Consider the following 15,832-nt stretch of genomic DNA (forward strand, 5'->3'; position numbering starts at 1 on the left):
AGCCCCAGTGTGAGATATAGGAGTCCCATTTTAAAGAAAGGGAAATGTGAGGCACTGAGATTCTGACTTACTCAAGATCAGACAGGACGTTTGTGGCAAAAATGGGACTAGAACCCAGAAGGGTCTTGGACTTTCAGTCTTGTATCTAAAGGAGAAGACTATCCATCCTCTCTATGATACCAAAACCCCATGCCACCCATCTCAACAGCAGTTCAGAAGGGTGAAAGGAGACCAGCGGCAAGTGATTTCCATTCTGAGGTATTTATTTTTGGGTTCTGGTGTAACTGGGCAGGAAAATTTGAGGGTCCACATCCCCATGTTTTGGGCACAGGGCTGAATGCTGGATACTAACAGGGTGTCTGTCTGTCTTTCCTATTCAGATACACAGGAAAGCTGGAGAGAGTTGAGGAGAGGATGGAATGTGAACATTCATGTCCCGACACGATCATGTCATGTCATTTCTACTCCAGAACAGAAATCCCAGCTACATGGAAGCATAAATATTTAGAGATGGAAGGAGAAAAAGATCCCACTGCACTGCTTTTTCAGTCTCGTACCACAATGATGGCGATTCTTCCCCCAACATCTCCGACTACAGTTATTGGTGGCTTCTCTTTGGCCATCATCACTACAAACAAAGCAAAGCCCAGTTAGATTCCATACACGGCAGTATTGCTACATGCATATATATCTATTTATTGCACTGCACGATGGCTCCCACTTTTTTCAATTAAACCTTGGTGCATCAAGTTTAATATACATGTGCATCACTTCTTGCAATTTATACGTATATACTCCGTAAGACCCACAGAACTTCAATTTTAGCAATCACTTTAAAAAGGGAGAAGTAGAAAAGCTTAATAAGAAATTAAGAGTCTGATTTCCAGAAGCATCAAGCACCTGCATCTCACACTCATTTCAACTGAACCAGCTGGTGCTTAGCATTTTTTTCCCCTTTAAGGATCTTAAAATTACTCATGTCATGGCAGCTGTGATGCCGCTGTTGGTCCACGTGCAGCTCAAGCAGTGGTGCTGCTCTCATCTTAAAGAGCACTTCTGCTCCACAAAGTGACTAAAAATGGTGTTGTGGGCTTCCACATTTAGCTTCCTTAAAGGATATTAACAAATGTCCCTGGTTTGCAAGAGGTAGTTTACTAATTGCTAGCCATGCAAACTGATCTGGGGATCTGAGACTCAAGCTGGGTTCTTTCCTTCTCCTACTCTATCCCCAATAAAGTGTCCTGCAGACCAGAAAAGACCCTTTATGACACCTGCATATGTTCAGGGCTGTCTTTAGGCATATGCAGTATACATAGCTGCGTAAGGCACCTGAAAATTTGGGGTACCCCTGGGTCTTAGTGTCCAGCCTCCTACCTCTTCCTATCCCTGTTCTAACCTTCCTGCAGACTCCCACCACAGCTGGCTGCTACAGCCTGGCCAGTCTTCCTCTGAAGGGGATCTAGTACTTAAAAGTGAAAAAGTCTTCCAGCCCGCCAGACCTATTAGCACAACATTAAAACTGTTAAAGAACCATTCAAGTGGTAATGAAGCCATTTAACAGGCATTTGCCAATCCCCAGGTATATACTCTCAATTTCTGAATTTACTGACCAAAACAGTTGTGCATTACTGTCATATTTACTCAGAACATGTTAGTCTACAGGACCTTAATTTAACATTTGCTTTAAAAATATCTCAGTGTGTTGCTGAAGATTATAAAATCACATCTCTAAAAATTCCTTGCATCGATTTTTAGATGCACAATTGAGTATTCATCTTTAGCCTTAAATGCTTGGATCTTCAGACATAGTTTTTAAAATAAATCCTTCAAAAGACCACCCTTATACACATGCGAGCCCAGGTTGCTGTCGTGCATAGGGCCCCATAAATCTTAAGGACGGCCCTGCATATGTTCATTGCTTTCAGTGGCATAGGTGACTGGAATTTTGTAATTAGTGTTTGAAAGAAGGACTAATAGAATCCAGCTCAATCTTAGCACTACAAACCCAACACAGAAGGAAAAAGCAGTAAATACACTTATTGCTAAATTCTGTAAATGACATATAAAAGGATCAGATCTGTTGAGCAAGAAGGTGCCATTCCCTCTCCACCCTCGCCCTCTTCCCCTCCCCCCCACTTCTAAGAGCTGTACTTTCAAATGGATCCTTGGCATGCAGAAACTACATGTACCAACAGGAAACACTCCATCTTGAGGCAAGCAGTCTCAATATCAAGGTGGATCACCATATGCTGTTACGTACTGTCTACTTTGCACTTATACTTTGTATTTAAAGACAAGCCAGACCGCCATCTGCTCCACAAACTGGATGTGGCCCTCACGCTGCTGGCAAGTTGTTAATAAATCCCTTACCTGGGCAAGGATTGGCCACCCTTGAGCCAAGTATATTTAAAAAGTCCCTCCCTTAACAATGAACATTTTGATTTATAACACAAAAGTCTCGGGGCATGTGTATGACACAAAGAGGATCCGATGAAGTGAGCTGTAGCTCACGAAAGCTTATGCTCAGATAAATTGGTTAGTCTCTAAGGTGCCACAAGTACTCCTTTTCTTTTTATTTTAAATTGCATGAATCTGGTGAATGGATTTAAATGGCATGAATCACTGCTCAAATGCAGTAGTAAGGAAGTGATGCATATCTGTCCAAGCAAGCCCATCATGTAAGCTTTCATATTACCCCATTTAGGATTCTACATATGCGACACCTTTTACATAACTCCTTTAGAAATTATTGAGGGGATTACAGTATTTTAAAATAAAACTTCACTGATACTTTTTCATAGCCTCCCACTGTAAAGACAGGTGCTTCAGTTACTATGATTCAACTGTACAGGCTTCAGAAAAGTTAAGAAATTTCAGACACCTAAAAATAATGTTTTTGAACAGACTGTTACAAAATGTATGCACTTGTCTAATACCTAGCGTTCTACTAGGGCAGAAAGAAAAGCCTTATCCTATTACCAAAAAAGGGGATTTTAGTCTAATGGTAAGAAAATCACTTTTAGTCATACTGGATCAGGAGATCTCACCTTAAACTGACTGAAAATACCCCTCTTGCACAGACTAATAGAATACTCTTAAAATAATGTCTAAGATACTCTGTAGTTTGGAATGTTAGTAGCTTTGGCAGAGATGGATATGTGGCAGAGAAAAAGTGTACGATAAATATGATTTATGGGGACCACAGTTTCAAACGTATAGACTATTACATGAAGCATATAAAACAGCACAGTGTAAAGAATCATATGTAAAGGACTCATTTTCCTTTAAACCTTACTCAAATTTTAAAAAGCCGAAGAATTATGTTTTGAACAGAATAAGTCAGTCAGTGCTGAATTTTAGTTTAAAGTCTCAGTTAGGCACCTAGCTTCAGTCCTAACTGAAGTGCTCTTTGAAGCAGAGATTCCTCAGTGCTCGAGAACTGTTTTCTACAGCTTGCTTGCCAATACATAGAGACACAAGTGTAAAGGGAAAAAAACAGTTCTCATGTAAAGGGGAGAACAGGAGGAAGGATACTTTTAATAAACCAGGATTAAACTTCACAAGAGAAGCAGGCTGAAATATTTCCACTGCAGGCCCTACCTACCAGTTTTGATTAAATTATTAATCTAGTTTAGATAATAAAACTCTTGTAGGAAGCACTGAGTTATCAAATACCCAAAGGATTACATCTGGCTCCCATCCCAACCTTAACATACATTCTACAGATGAACAGGGTTCTGTTTACAGCAGACAGGCCAGGGAGAATTCCTTTCAGAAGGATGACAGGTGTCAGAGTAGCGGCCGTGTTAATCTGTATTCACAAAAAGAAAAGGAGTACTTGTGGCACCTTAGAGACTAACAAATTTACTTGAGCATAAGCTTTCGTGATGCATCTGATGAAGTGAGCTGCAGCTCACAAAAGCTTATGCTCAAATAAATTTGTTAGTCTCTAAGGTGCCACAAGTACTCCTTTTCTTTTTTCAGAAAGGATGGTGAATAGATCTTGGAGTTGAAATTCAGCACTATTTTACTGGCAAACATGTAACTCTTCATCTGGAGTTTGCACTTTTGCATTGTATAACAAATAAGGTATTCCTTACCAGTACTTTCATCTCCAAACTATGCTCAGAGTTTTGACAGTCAGCTACCAATATTAGTAGCAATTAGTGTCCTTCCTTCCTTCTCTACATTTAAATGCTATATTTAATCCTCTCTTTTTTTTTTTCTTTTTTTTTTTTTAAAGTAGGGTAGGCAGCATGTAGACCTACCCGATTCCTATAGAGCTGTTCTCCCTTTTTCTTGATCAATTATCTCTGTAAAGAAAAGAAAAAAAATTGCAAGCCAATATCCACCCATAACCACATCAAATCTCAAAAGAACTTCGATTGCTCCAATGTGAGGTAAAACACATGCCGAAGTCATTGTGGTCAGTTTCTCCCTCTCCAAAAACCTCAGTCATATTGACGTTTACAAGTCAGAACTGCTGGGAGATGGTGGCTTGAAAAATTGCTCTAAATAGTAAGTGAACATTTTCCTCCCAGCTGCAAAACCTTTGTTTCTATGTAGTTGAAAGAGAAACAAAGTTTAAAAAGTTGGCCAGACTTGGATATCAGTTACTCTGGTGTAAGCCCAGAGTCACTCTAATCAATTACATTTACAGGGATGTAACCAAGATCAAAATCTGGTCCAAGGACTGCAACTGCTTCTGAAGAGTCAGGAAGCTGGTTTTAGCATTTCTAGTTTTTTTTGTTTTTTTTTTTTAAAGGGTCATACACCAAATGAAGAGTAGTCATTTTTATAAATAGGAACATGAAAAACGTTTCAGAGAATAGGTGGAAAAAACCAATTGCTCAGCAAAAAGCCCTAATCTTTGTAAAGCCTTATTCCTCTGATTTAACTGCTTGATACAGTTATCACACCTCATTAAGAGTTTAAAAAAAAAAATCATTTAATCTGGCATAAGGAAATGGCATTAACCTGTGCTCAAACTTGCTGTTCTCATTCAGTGGCCAATACTTTTTAAGGAACATTGTGGTGGCTTCAGTTCACAGGCGACAAAAAATTATCAGTTTGTGTGTGTTAAACGTACATTCACCAAGTAAAATAATGCTGTATTTACAACAGGACAACAGAAGAACCAATGACAAATAGTTATGCAAAGTGATGCATCTAGATAAGAACAGATTTTTATTTTTTTACGCCCCCATCCTAAATACAGAAGAGGAAAAAGCCCCACAAGTTCACTCAGTTTTTTTATCCTAGTGCCTTTCCTTATGACAGCCTGTTTGGTTATTGGTTTGAGTGGCATATTGCTTACATACATCTGATAGCAAGACAAAAAGCTGTGTGAATGATTTAACATGTTACCCACATTTTCAGAAGGGAGAGTCAGCAAGCACAAACTTATGTGCATTTGTTAAAGCACAACATAGTCAGCTGCAAGCTTGAACACAAAGGCTCCACAAACAGCTACAAATATAAAACACAACAGTTTTATAGGGATGTCCTGTATTAAGGGCTCAAAGATGTCTGGTATTTTGAATTTTTAGCAGAGCAATTTAAGAAGTGCAGTCAAAAATGTCCAACTATGGCACTTTAATGCAATATACCTTTCCCATAAGTCGTTGAGTCAAACAGATAGTGGGCCCTGCTCTCTGGTAGGAGGGTAAAACATGAACCCCTACTCCAGGAGCAGGGCCCATGAATTAAAGGCAAATAATCCCATAGGAGCTGGTGTTTGGGCCAAGAGTAGAATGTGGCTAAGGCCAGCTGACCCATTAGGAAGCCCACCCACAACTGCATGGACCATAGTTATCTTTGCAGAAGGCCATCCATCTCCATGTAGGTCTCTGATTCCTACTCCCACTTAGGTCACATCTACACTGCAGCTGAGAGGCGTAATTCCCAGCTTGGGCAGACATTTGCATGCTAGTTCTGTTCAAGCTCACGCACTAAGAACAGCAGCACAACTGTGGAGGCACAGGCAGCAGCTTGGGCTAGCCCCTGACTACACACCTCAGACAGGGTTGTACTTGCGTGGCTAGTCTGAGCTGCAGTGAGCACATGGCTATTTTTAGAGCACTAGCTCTATCACAGCCAGCTCATGTACGTCTACCTGAGCTAGGCATTACACTTCCCAGCTGCAGTATAGACATAGCCTTGGACACAGCCACCTGTCTGTTCAACTACCACTCTAGCTCACACAACTGGAAGTTCTGCACAGATTTCTGCTGGGAAATCCATGCTCTACAGAAAGCAGCATATGCCCAGGTGGGTAGCTCCTTCCCAGGAATACCCCAACTTTCTAGTGCCTACCTATTATCCAGAGGGGTTTCTATAGAATCAAGGGTGTAATTCAGCAGACTTTGCTCCCTCCTTTGGCAACTGAGGAATTTTCTGCCCCTTTTGGTTCAAGGGAACCCAAGTTCTACGTTAGTACCGTATGCTATGTTTTATAACACTGTAGGAGAACTAGTTAGATTCTATTCCGCTTCACCATCAAAACTAGCAGGAAACTTCCACTTCCGGTTATTTTTGTTACTGGTGCAAGAGGAAGAAAGAATCCAGCATGGACTCAGACCCTAAGGATCTTGCTGAAATGGCATTTTGGAAAAATCTCTTGACTTGTAAACTGAACTAACTGGATCAGGAAGTCAGAGGATTGATACAGGACCTCACAATGTCACTTCTCCTAACCCCAACTGCACTTTAATTTTAGCACAGTGAAGAGCAAATACATGGTACTCACTACAAATTACAGACTATGGATTTTTCTTGAAACAGACACTTCTTTGATATTTTGTAGCCTAGGTAACACTTGCTCAAAACCAGGTAGCAAGTAAGACTCAAAGGCTGCAGAGAAACAACAAATAATTTACATAGAAGCACTACTGGCAAGAAGCAAGGCTCACCCAGAAATTTACCCTGTTTTTTCCCTTTAGTCAACTTCAGAGTAGCATAATTTGATTGTTTAACATTTGTGTTTCAGGCACTGAAGACTGCAAGGTAATTAGTCATTCATAAAATTTCTAGGAAGGATAAGGAGGAAGATGAGACACCAGCTGAGCTCATGTCTTGATAACAGTGGACTGAAAGCATTTCTCCCCTGAAACTGTAACTACACTGGATTGGACAAATCTATGTGCAGGCTACCATTAAGGAGCACTCAATTTAAGCCCCAAATCTGATCTACCCTAAATCTGTTATAGAATCACAAATACAGGGCTGAAAGGGACCTAGGGAGGTCATCAAGTCCAGCCCCTTGCATGGAGACAAGACTAAGTAAACCTAGACCATCCCTGACAGGTGTTTGTCCAACCTGATCCTAAAAACCTCCAATGAGGGGGATTCCACAATCTCCCCAGGCAACCTATTCCAGAGCTTAACTACCCTTATAGTTAGAAAACTTTTCTTAATATCTAACCTAAATCTCCCTTGCTGCAGATTACACCCATTACTTCCTGTCCTACCTTCAGTGGACATGGTGAACAACTTACCACAGTCATGTTTACAACAGCCCTTAATGTATTTGAAGACTTATTATCTGATAAAGAATCTCTTCTGGATTTTCAAGTACTTTAAAATCTGCAATCACCATCAACGTAAGCCTTGACACAAGATCTACATGCTCTACCCCTGTGGGGATTCTGCCGGACTGTGAGCCCGCAGAAAACTCCCACTCCCCCGCAGATTTCCTAAGTTTCCCTGCAGAAAACGGCAGGAAAGCCATGTGGGGGTGGGTGGGGACCATGAGCACAGTTTTTTAGGGGGCACACGGGTTACATGCCACTGCCCCCTCTCATTCTGCAAGCAGAGAACTGCCCAGTTGAGAGGTTGTCTGTGTCCCTGCACAGCTGACTCTGCAGCTGAACGCTGCCTCCTGGGTCCTGTGCCAGTCATGCCTCCCTTCTGTGTGCTGGGAGCCTTCCTGTTTTCTATTCTGTGCAACAGTGAGTACCTGCAGTGGGGCTGGGTAAAGGGGGGGGAGGGGGAAGGAAGAGGAGGTGGAATAGGGAAGGGGGAAAGGAATGTGGGAGTGAGGGGAGGGGGATGGAGAAGAAAAGGGAATAGGGGCATCACAGGAAGTGGGAGCCCAGAATATGGCATCTCCTCAGCAGCAGCTGAGGCTCCCCATTAAGCAGGCCCATTGCACTCTCACCCTGACAAACTCTACACCTGGACCCCTCTGATGAGTCCCCCACACCCAGACCACCACCCCACTGATCCCCCAACCAGCTGCACCTGGATCCCCACTCCATCAAGCCCCATTCCCCTCAGCACCAGGACCCCCACACTGAACCTCCCACACCCAGGACCCCCTGCGGAGACCCATTTCCCCATACCCAGCCCCCCGGAGCCCCAACCGCCTTCACCTGGATCCCCTGCAAAGTCCCATTGCCCCTGCACCCGGAACCCCACAACAAGCCTCTGTGCATCCAAATCTCCCATTGAAATGCCTGCACCCAGACTGCCCCACACAGAAACCTCTCACCCCACACCTGGATCCCCCCACACTAAGCCCCTCCACACTTGGATCCTGCTGGGATGAGCCTGCCCACCCATACCTGGTGCAGAGGGGCAGGGTCCCGGGGTGTTTCTGGGGCAGGCCCAGCCCTTGCACTGTGTCAGGGTCGTGTGCAACCTCACTGCCAAGACCCTATACTGTAGGAGGTGGGGGATTAGGGTGATCTCCCACCACAATGCAGCCAGTGGCCTGTGCTCCCCACTGCCATGCTGGAGCCACATTTATTTACTGACAGATAAAATTTCCAGAGTTTTAAAATAATGTGTGCATAATTTTTAGGGACAGAATTCCCTCAGGAATAATGTTCTAGTTACACTAAAGAGCAAAAAAATTCCACCCATACCTCGCAATGAAGGAAACAGACCAAAGCAGCTATGTTAAATTTCAGTTCCCATTAGAAACAAGAGGGAAAAATGCTTGCAAGAGGACAAAAATCATAGACTAACATTTGCTGTCAGAAACCAAGTAGAGACTCCTGCTAGCTTCAATTTGTCCTTTAAGTGTGCACTTGTTATACTAACACTTGTGACGATGACAATTTCCTTTGTACCCACTTTGTCTCAGCATCACAACTAGGTAATGCATGAAGGATGTTGATCTCTAAACATCACGTCAGGACAAGGGAGGAACACAGACTCTTGGTTACGTGTTCATTATCATTCTGCAAGCACTGGACCATATATGCTATTGGTAACCTCTGCAGAGACAGCTATCACTGAGTTAATCTGCTTGATGGACAGGTACCTCAGCTGCAGAAAGCAACATTCCAGGTCTTCCTCCCCACCTTGCTCTAGCCTCACACACATACACAATGCATCCATGACTAAAACCTAACCTTAGGGCCCAAAATATGTACCTGGACAGCTAAGAGGGAAGGGAAGCCAGCTGGATTTTTTTCCTTATCAGTACTGCTACTACTGTTTGAATCCCGATGTTGCTAGCAGGATAGCAGCACAGTTCCTTAGAACAGGTTTTTAGGATTTTGGACCTAAAAACATTATAAACCTGTGCTGCAGGCTAATACAAGGGTGAGGATAAAGAGAGCATACAAGGTAACATTCTGAGTTTCAAAAGTTCTTAGAAAGACCCTTATTTATACTGACCAAACAAGTCACATTAGACTGCTCCCCAAAACAATATGTAAATGAGACTAACTAGCACAGTTTTGTTCCCAGTATGGACAAGGACTATTGGAAAGGCTGCTGTAGTTCTAGGGCATAGCCTCCACATTCAGAGGACAGCAGCCAAAAACAAAAAAAAGACTGCACCCAAAAGGAGAAAAGGACTACCCACCAAACAATCTCGCTGCTCAGTGGCTTTTCCCTTGCAAATTTCCCTTTGGTATTTCAATAAGATGGTTAGAAGTCAAGTTTATTTCATTAACATGAATAATTTTGCGACTCACTAATGAATAAATGCTGTCTCTACATTGATGTTTGTCAAATTCTTTTGGCACTAACGCCAGCTGAAGCTGCACTGGGGCTAGTGTAACAGTGGGAGATTTGACAAAGACTTCAGCATAGACAAGGTCTTCAGATCTAACTTCAGCCTTGTCTACATGAGAAGTTGCACTGGTATAGTTTAAATCAGTGGTTCTCAAACTTATGTACTGGTGACCCCTTTCACATAGCAAGCCTTTGAGTGTGACCACCCCCTTATAAATTAAAAACACTGTTTTATGAATTTAACACATTTATAAATGCTGGAGGCAAAGCGGGGTTTGGGGTGGAGGCTGACAGCTCGCAACCCCCCATGTAATAACCTTGCAACCCCCTGAGGAGTCCTGACTCCCAGTTTGAGAACCCCTGGTTTATATCAGTAAAATGAAGCAGACAGCGAGCTCCCATCACCATGCCTCCCCCCGATCAAAAGTTAAAGGGAGATAGTGCGCTAATCTTACAGGGCAGCTCTAGGCCAGAGTGCACAGTGGCATTTTTGACAGTTGGGGGAGAGTGGCGGCCATCATCCATGTCCTGCTCTGTACACTGAGCCTCTCCGTGGATCACCGCTAGTCCCAGACGCAGTCTCTCAGCATAAGACTGGGCCCTGCATGAAAACCAGAGCAGGTTAGGGGGATGCATCAGAACACCTCTGGAAAGGCCCTCTGGTTTGGTATACTTTTTAATCACACGTCTTTAATCCTTGCCTACAATCAATAGGGGAATTTAGGACTGTGCCACTCAACTTCCTGACAAGCTCCTTCCACTTCCTATCTAAAATGTGTAGAATTGTTGCTAGGGAAGAACTGCCTTTTCACATCCATCCTCTTCAAACACCCCAATGTCCAGTACCTCCCCTCTTCTCTACCCCTCCATTCCTCCTAATGGCAATCTCCCGTTAGCACTGGATAGAGGCAACAGGTGTGACTATGTATTCTGACTGTGCCCAGTACTGGCTCTATGACCCCTTAAATGTGTGAGAAGCTCAGACATCCTCTAATACCCAGGTAAATAGAAACTGCTCAATACTCCAGCTGTTGGGAGCTCTAAGTCTGGGCATTCCCTCCAACTCCCGACCCCTCAAGTGCAAGGGTCAGTTGTGACAATCCAGACACCTGCACCTCACAGGCTGGTAGCACTAAGTTTGAATCCAGCATTTTACTGCAAAACAGTTTGACAGACAAGTTTATTGTCTCAGTTAGGACGCTGCATTTTGACATGCACTCCAACTACCAGATCACAGCAGGTTTTATCAAATGTACACCCAGACAGCTAGGAAGAGTCTATTTACCTTTTCGCTGCATCAGGGGATTTGGCTACAATAACTGCATTTCTGTAATCTGGAATCTGGATTAAAAAGAAAAAGGTCACTAAAATGTAAGTAGCGAGTCTAGTACTAGGTACAGTACTTGTTGCTAACTCATTACAATTTGGGTGAACAAAAAGTGTCTACATCTTTACAATCAAGTGCAACAGTTGGAGAACCTCATGCTGTAGTACTAATAAAAGGAGATAATTCCATTCTAACACCAGTGATATAAAGAAGGGCAGTCGGACATTTGTATATAACCTGCCCCAGAACACAGTACTCAAATTAAAGTTTAATACTCAGAATTCTTCATGCAATACAATTAGGTCATGGAACTCACTACTAAAAAGACATTTTGCAGTTCTACACCACCTTTCATTATTGGCTTCAACAACTGTACAAGGTGCACACTGTCAAACGCAGCTACTTCTTTGGGTACATCTACATTGGATGCAGACATACCTACACTAGCTCTGATCGAGCTAACGTGCTAAAGACAGAAGTGTAGCCATGGTGGCCCAAGCGGCAAGATAGGCTAATCACTTGAATACTTAGGGTTGGCAAGCCTGTCCCAGCACAAGCAGATGCACTAGAAATAGAAGTGCACTAGCTTGATCAGAGCAAGCATGAGTGTATCTACCAGAGACAGAAGTTACACTTCCAGCTCCAGTGTAGACATACCCTGAAATGGAGGGCAGGAGCCAAGTGGTTCACAGAGTATACTGCATGAGAACTGGGGGGAAGAGATGGGGAAAGATTTTTTTGTTGTCCAAAGACAAGTGGGATCAACCCCACTTTTTAAGAAAGGGCCAGACATGGGAAGATGCACTGTACTCTATCAATCCTGAATGAAGGGATAAGTTGATTCTGCCAGCATTTAAATGTGCTGTTCCAGAGATCCTGGGCACTCTGCTAAAAAGCATCATTTCTTGCAGTCTGCATGATTTTGCTGGGATCCAGATAATACTTTCTGAACATCTAAATAAAACAAATTGCCTCCCCACCTTTGCATAGCACTGCTGGAAACAGCATAGCATAAAGTCCAGCTATAATTTAGATCACCAAAACATCCACTTCACATTGAGACAAACAACTCAATAGGATTTAAAAATGACTAAAAGGCATGAGTAAGAACAGTATTTCAAATGATACTGAGAAAACAATTGTATAGAACAATGAAATTCACACTTCAGAGCATGGCCTAATCTCCAGTTTTGATCAGGAAATAGTTTCCAACCTGCTACAGCATTTCACACTTTCCTGGAAAGCATTGGTATTGTTCTCGGTCAGAGACAGACTCCAGGAACAGACTGACCACCAGTCTAGCCCAACAAAACAATTCTTGTGTAAGCACCCGAATGAACAATGCTATATCATGTCAAGTACAGGTTAAATGCAAACAAGTATAGATAAAACTAGAGAAACCTTACTTCTTCCTGTATATACTGAAGCAAGAAAGGGGATGCCCTTAAGTTGTCTACTGGAAAGCTGAAGAAGCCTTGGATTTCCTTTTGATGAAGATCCATAGTGATAATGTGTGTTAAACCTAAAAACGCAAAAAAGAGTGAATCACCAAATAGCCTCTCCTATCCTCTGATACAATTTCTGGAATATATGATCTGTGTGTGTCCAAATTTCATGGTCTCTAAATTATCCTATATCAATATATTGTGTGCCACATTTTAACAGATGTATAAGCTGGTAGAAGAAAAAGCTTTGAAGCAAGTACTGACAACCAGCCACACTATTATAAAAAGCACAGCACCAGAAAGAGCATAGCATAGGCAGATCAATACAGCATTCCTAATCAGATATTTGTGGATCATCCCCAGATACAACTGTAAAAGACAGCTGAACAAATGTTAGTTTCCCCCAACGTAGGCCGAAGACCTGGGGACAAGTCCCCAAGAGTGAGGGGGGAGGTAGGGAAGGGCAGTTGATTCCCAGGGGTGCATAGCAATTGAACAAGTTATAGAGGCTAAAATTCCTGCTGCCTCCTTGCACGACACACTCACCTGCTTTAGCCAGCATAGAAGCTAGCAGTTTGCAGACTATGGAGCCCCTCTTCCTCATTTTGCTTTGTTTGCTATAGGGGAAGTAAGGGATGACCCCAATAATATTCCTGGCGCAGGAAGTCTTCAGTGCATAAGCCATTATCAACAATTCCATTACAGCAGTGTTCACATCTCTAAGAGAGGTTTGAAAACCATTCCAAATATTAGTGTAGAAGAACTCTCATAACACTTCCCTCCCCCAGTCTCTAGCTTCTTTGCTTAGTGTTCAAAAAGTAATTTGCTTTGAGCCTTTTTTGGATAAACCCTCAATCTTTGTTATGTCACATGTGATTTGATAAAGCTAAGCAGACTTGCTTGTAGCTCAGTAGCCCACTGAGCTACTAAAGGCGAATTGAGAGCTAGCACTTCCCACACTTAACTCTCATCCCTTCCTTTTTCTTGTTTACATCCTTCCAGACCTTTTACTGTTCAGGTTGCCAGCTATAGGGAAATTGAGGTTCTGCTCTTCTGGCATTTGTTGAGTTAAATATACTTAAAACCATAGACCTTCAATCAACTTTAACAACAGATCAAGCTCTCTTATGCAGAAGTTCATTGTTACTATTTATGCTATTTTTGCTACGGAATTGAGTGGTATAACTCCTCAATGCTTGTCAAGGTGCCTAAAAGGAAGGAATTTGTTCGACATGTGGCAGTTGGTTTTACATAGAAATAAATCTTAGATCAACACACCCTGCTGCAACTTTTTCTGGAAGAAAAGTTTCTTCCAGAAAGTATCAAAGTGATATCTTTCTCGAATACTTCATTGATCTCTATGCTAGTATTTTGTTTTGCTCATTGTTAGAGGTGAAAATGTAAATGAGCTTTACTGGGAGAAACAGGAAGCTCTGAAGGCTCAAACTGCACTACAGAGGACCATGATAAGGAAGTTGGGTCTTCTGGCCACAGCAGTGTTTGTAGATCCCATGAACCAGTGCCTCTTGAGATACTCGCAAATAAGAGAGATCAGGTCTTAGGCCACAAGTTCTGACAGCATATATTTAACAAACTCCCTCCAACATGATTTTTTCTAATATATATGCTCTATTTCAAACAGATACTATTTTGGGGAAGTTCTATGGCCTATGTTATACAGAAGGTCAGACTAGATCAAGGTGGTCTCATCTAGTCTTAGTATCTATAATATCTATTTTCCCACCAAAGAAAGAGTGTGCCAGCAGTATACACAGTAAGAACTGGATCATAATTACAAACTCCTTCCTAAGGACTAAAAGACATAGGTAGAGCCCTGCGTGGATATAAAAATGTGGATGTGCATCTGCCAGGATCAACCCACGATCCGATCTGCAATCCGACCTTTACCTGTATCTGCATCCGCACCCTCAGCAGCAAGCTCTCAGAAGTCTCACAAGGGCTAGCTAGCGGGGGCGGGGGAAGGAATGAGTGAGGGGGCAGGGTCTTGCAGGGAAGAAGCAACGCAAGGGTGGGGACTGAGGGTAAGGGGCAGTGCGGGGGTGGGGTCTTGAGGAGAAAGGGCAGTGCGGGGGTGGGGAAGGAGCATTGCATCATGTGCTGCTCCCTTGGGCTCACGAGCAATGGCACACGGCAGCAGCAGTGTGTGTTGCATCCCAGTGGGGCAGAGGGGTGGGGTGCTGGGCCGGCCGGGGGCGGGTCCTGCCACCCAGGATCCTGCGGGATGGGCCTGGGAACACAGCCAGTGCTGCCTGAGGGGCCCGAGCTGCTGGACAGGAAGCAGCACGGCAAGCAGGTGCTGGACAGCCCTGACTCTGACCTGCTGCCCAGCCCTAAGCGCACTGCGCCTCCCAGGCTGCTCGAGCCAGGCGCCGTGGGCCAGGCACCGCCAATGAGTAGAGCTCTGCATGGTTGTATCTGCATCCGATCCATTATCTGCCAAAATGGTCTGCAGATATTAAGAGGATATCCACAGATTTGCAGAGCTCTACACATAGGAACTAACATGCATGCAAGGAACAAGACCTTGAATCTCAAGTTTTGCAGATCAGATTTTCTATCTCAAGTCTAATACCCCTGTTGTAATATATCCTTTTGAGGATTTTTCCCCTCACTCCCATCACTGCCCAGAAACAAGATGCATTCCATTACCGTTGCAACCATCAACATTTCACGCTGAACATTTTAGAGGGAAATGACTTTTTAACTAATACAGCTCATCCTTTGCAGTCTGTATAGTTAAGATCTGAATCATGGAACATTTTACATTTACACTGAACGTTTTAAGGAAACAAGTGACTTCCCCTCCCTTGCCCAGCTCCAAAAAACAGCATAGCATAAAGTGCAGGCCTTCTATTTTGCTTGGAGGCCAGCATCACTGTACTACTCATGTTTTCAGGAAATGACAGGCAGGCTGCATCAAATCACCCTATCAGTGCTAAAAGCCCAAGCAACAGCTTCTATTGGGTAGACCCATGGAAAAAGTGGTGTACAGTATGTGAAACATACACAGATCATGGCAGAGGTCGGAGAGAAAGACTCACATTGCCTAACTTTTGCCATGTTGACTGGA

General features: G+C 43.2%; 1 protein-coding gene across 5 annotated transcripts in view; it reads right to left on the reverse strand.

Annotated features, from left to right (window-relative positions):
• Window positions 1-15,832, reverse strand: part of PRPSAP1 (phosphoribosyl pyrophosphate synthetase associated protein 1) — a 42,371-nt gene that overhangs the window by 5,454 nt on the left and 21,085 nt on the right. For all 5 annotated transcript variants that reach the window (XM_027834643.3, XM_043528658.1, XM_007072535.4 and 2 more), the window contains 5 exons: window positions 13,288-13,460; window positions 12,703-12,818; window positions 11,255-11,310; window positions 10,425-10,570; window positions 558-628 (listed from right to left, as the gene is read on the reverse strand). In XM_027834643.3, coding sequence (XP_027690444.1) covers window positions 558-628; window positions 10,425-10,570; window positions 11,255-11,310; window positions 12,703-12,818; window positions 13,288-13,460 — 562 coding nt within the window. The remainder of the gene's footprint in view (window positions 1-557; window positions 629-10,424; window positions 10,571-11,254; window positions 11,311-12,702; window positions 12,819-13,287; window positions 13,461-15,832) is intronic.

The sequence above is a fragment of the Chelonia mydas genome, chromosome 14, assembly GCF_015237465.2.
Source record: "Chelonia mydas isolate rCheMyd1 chromosome 14, rCheMyd1.pri.v2, whole genome shotgun sequence".
Lineage (NCBI taxonomy): Eukaryota > Metazoa > Chordata > Testudines > Cheloniidae > Chelonia > Chelonia mydas.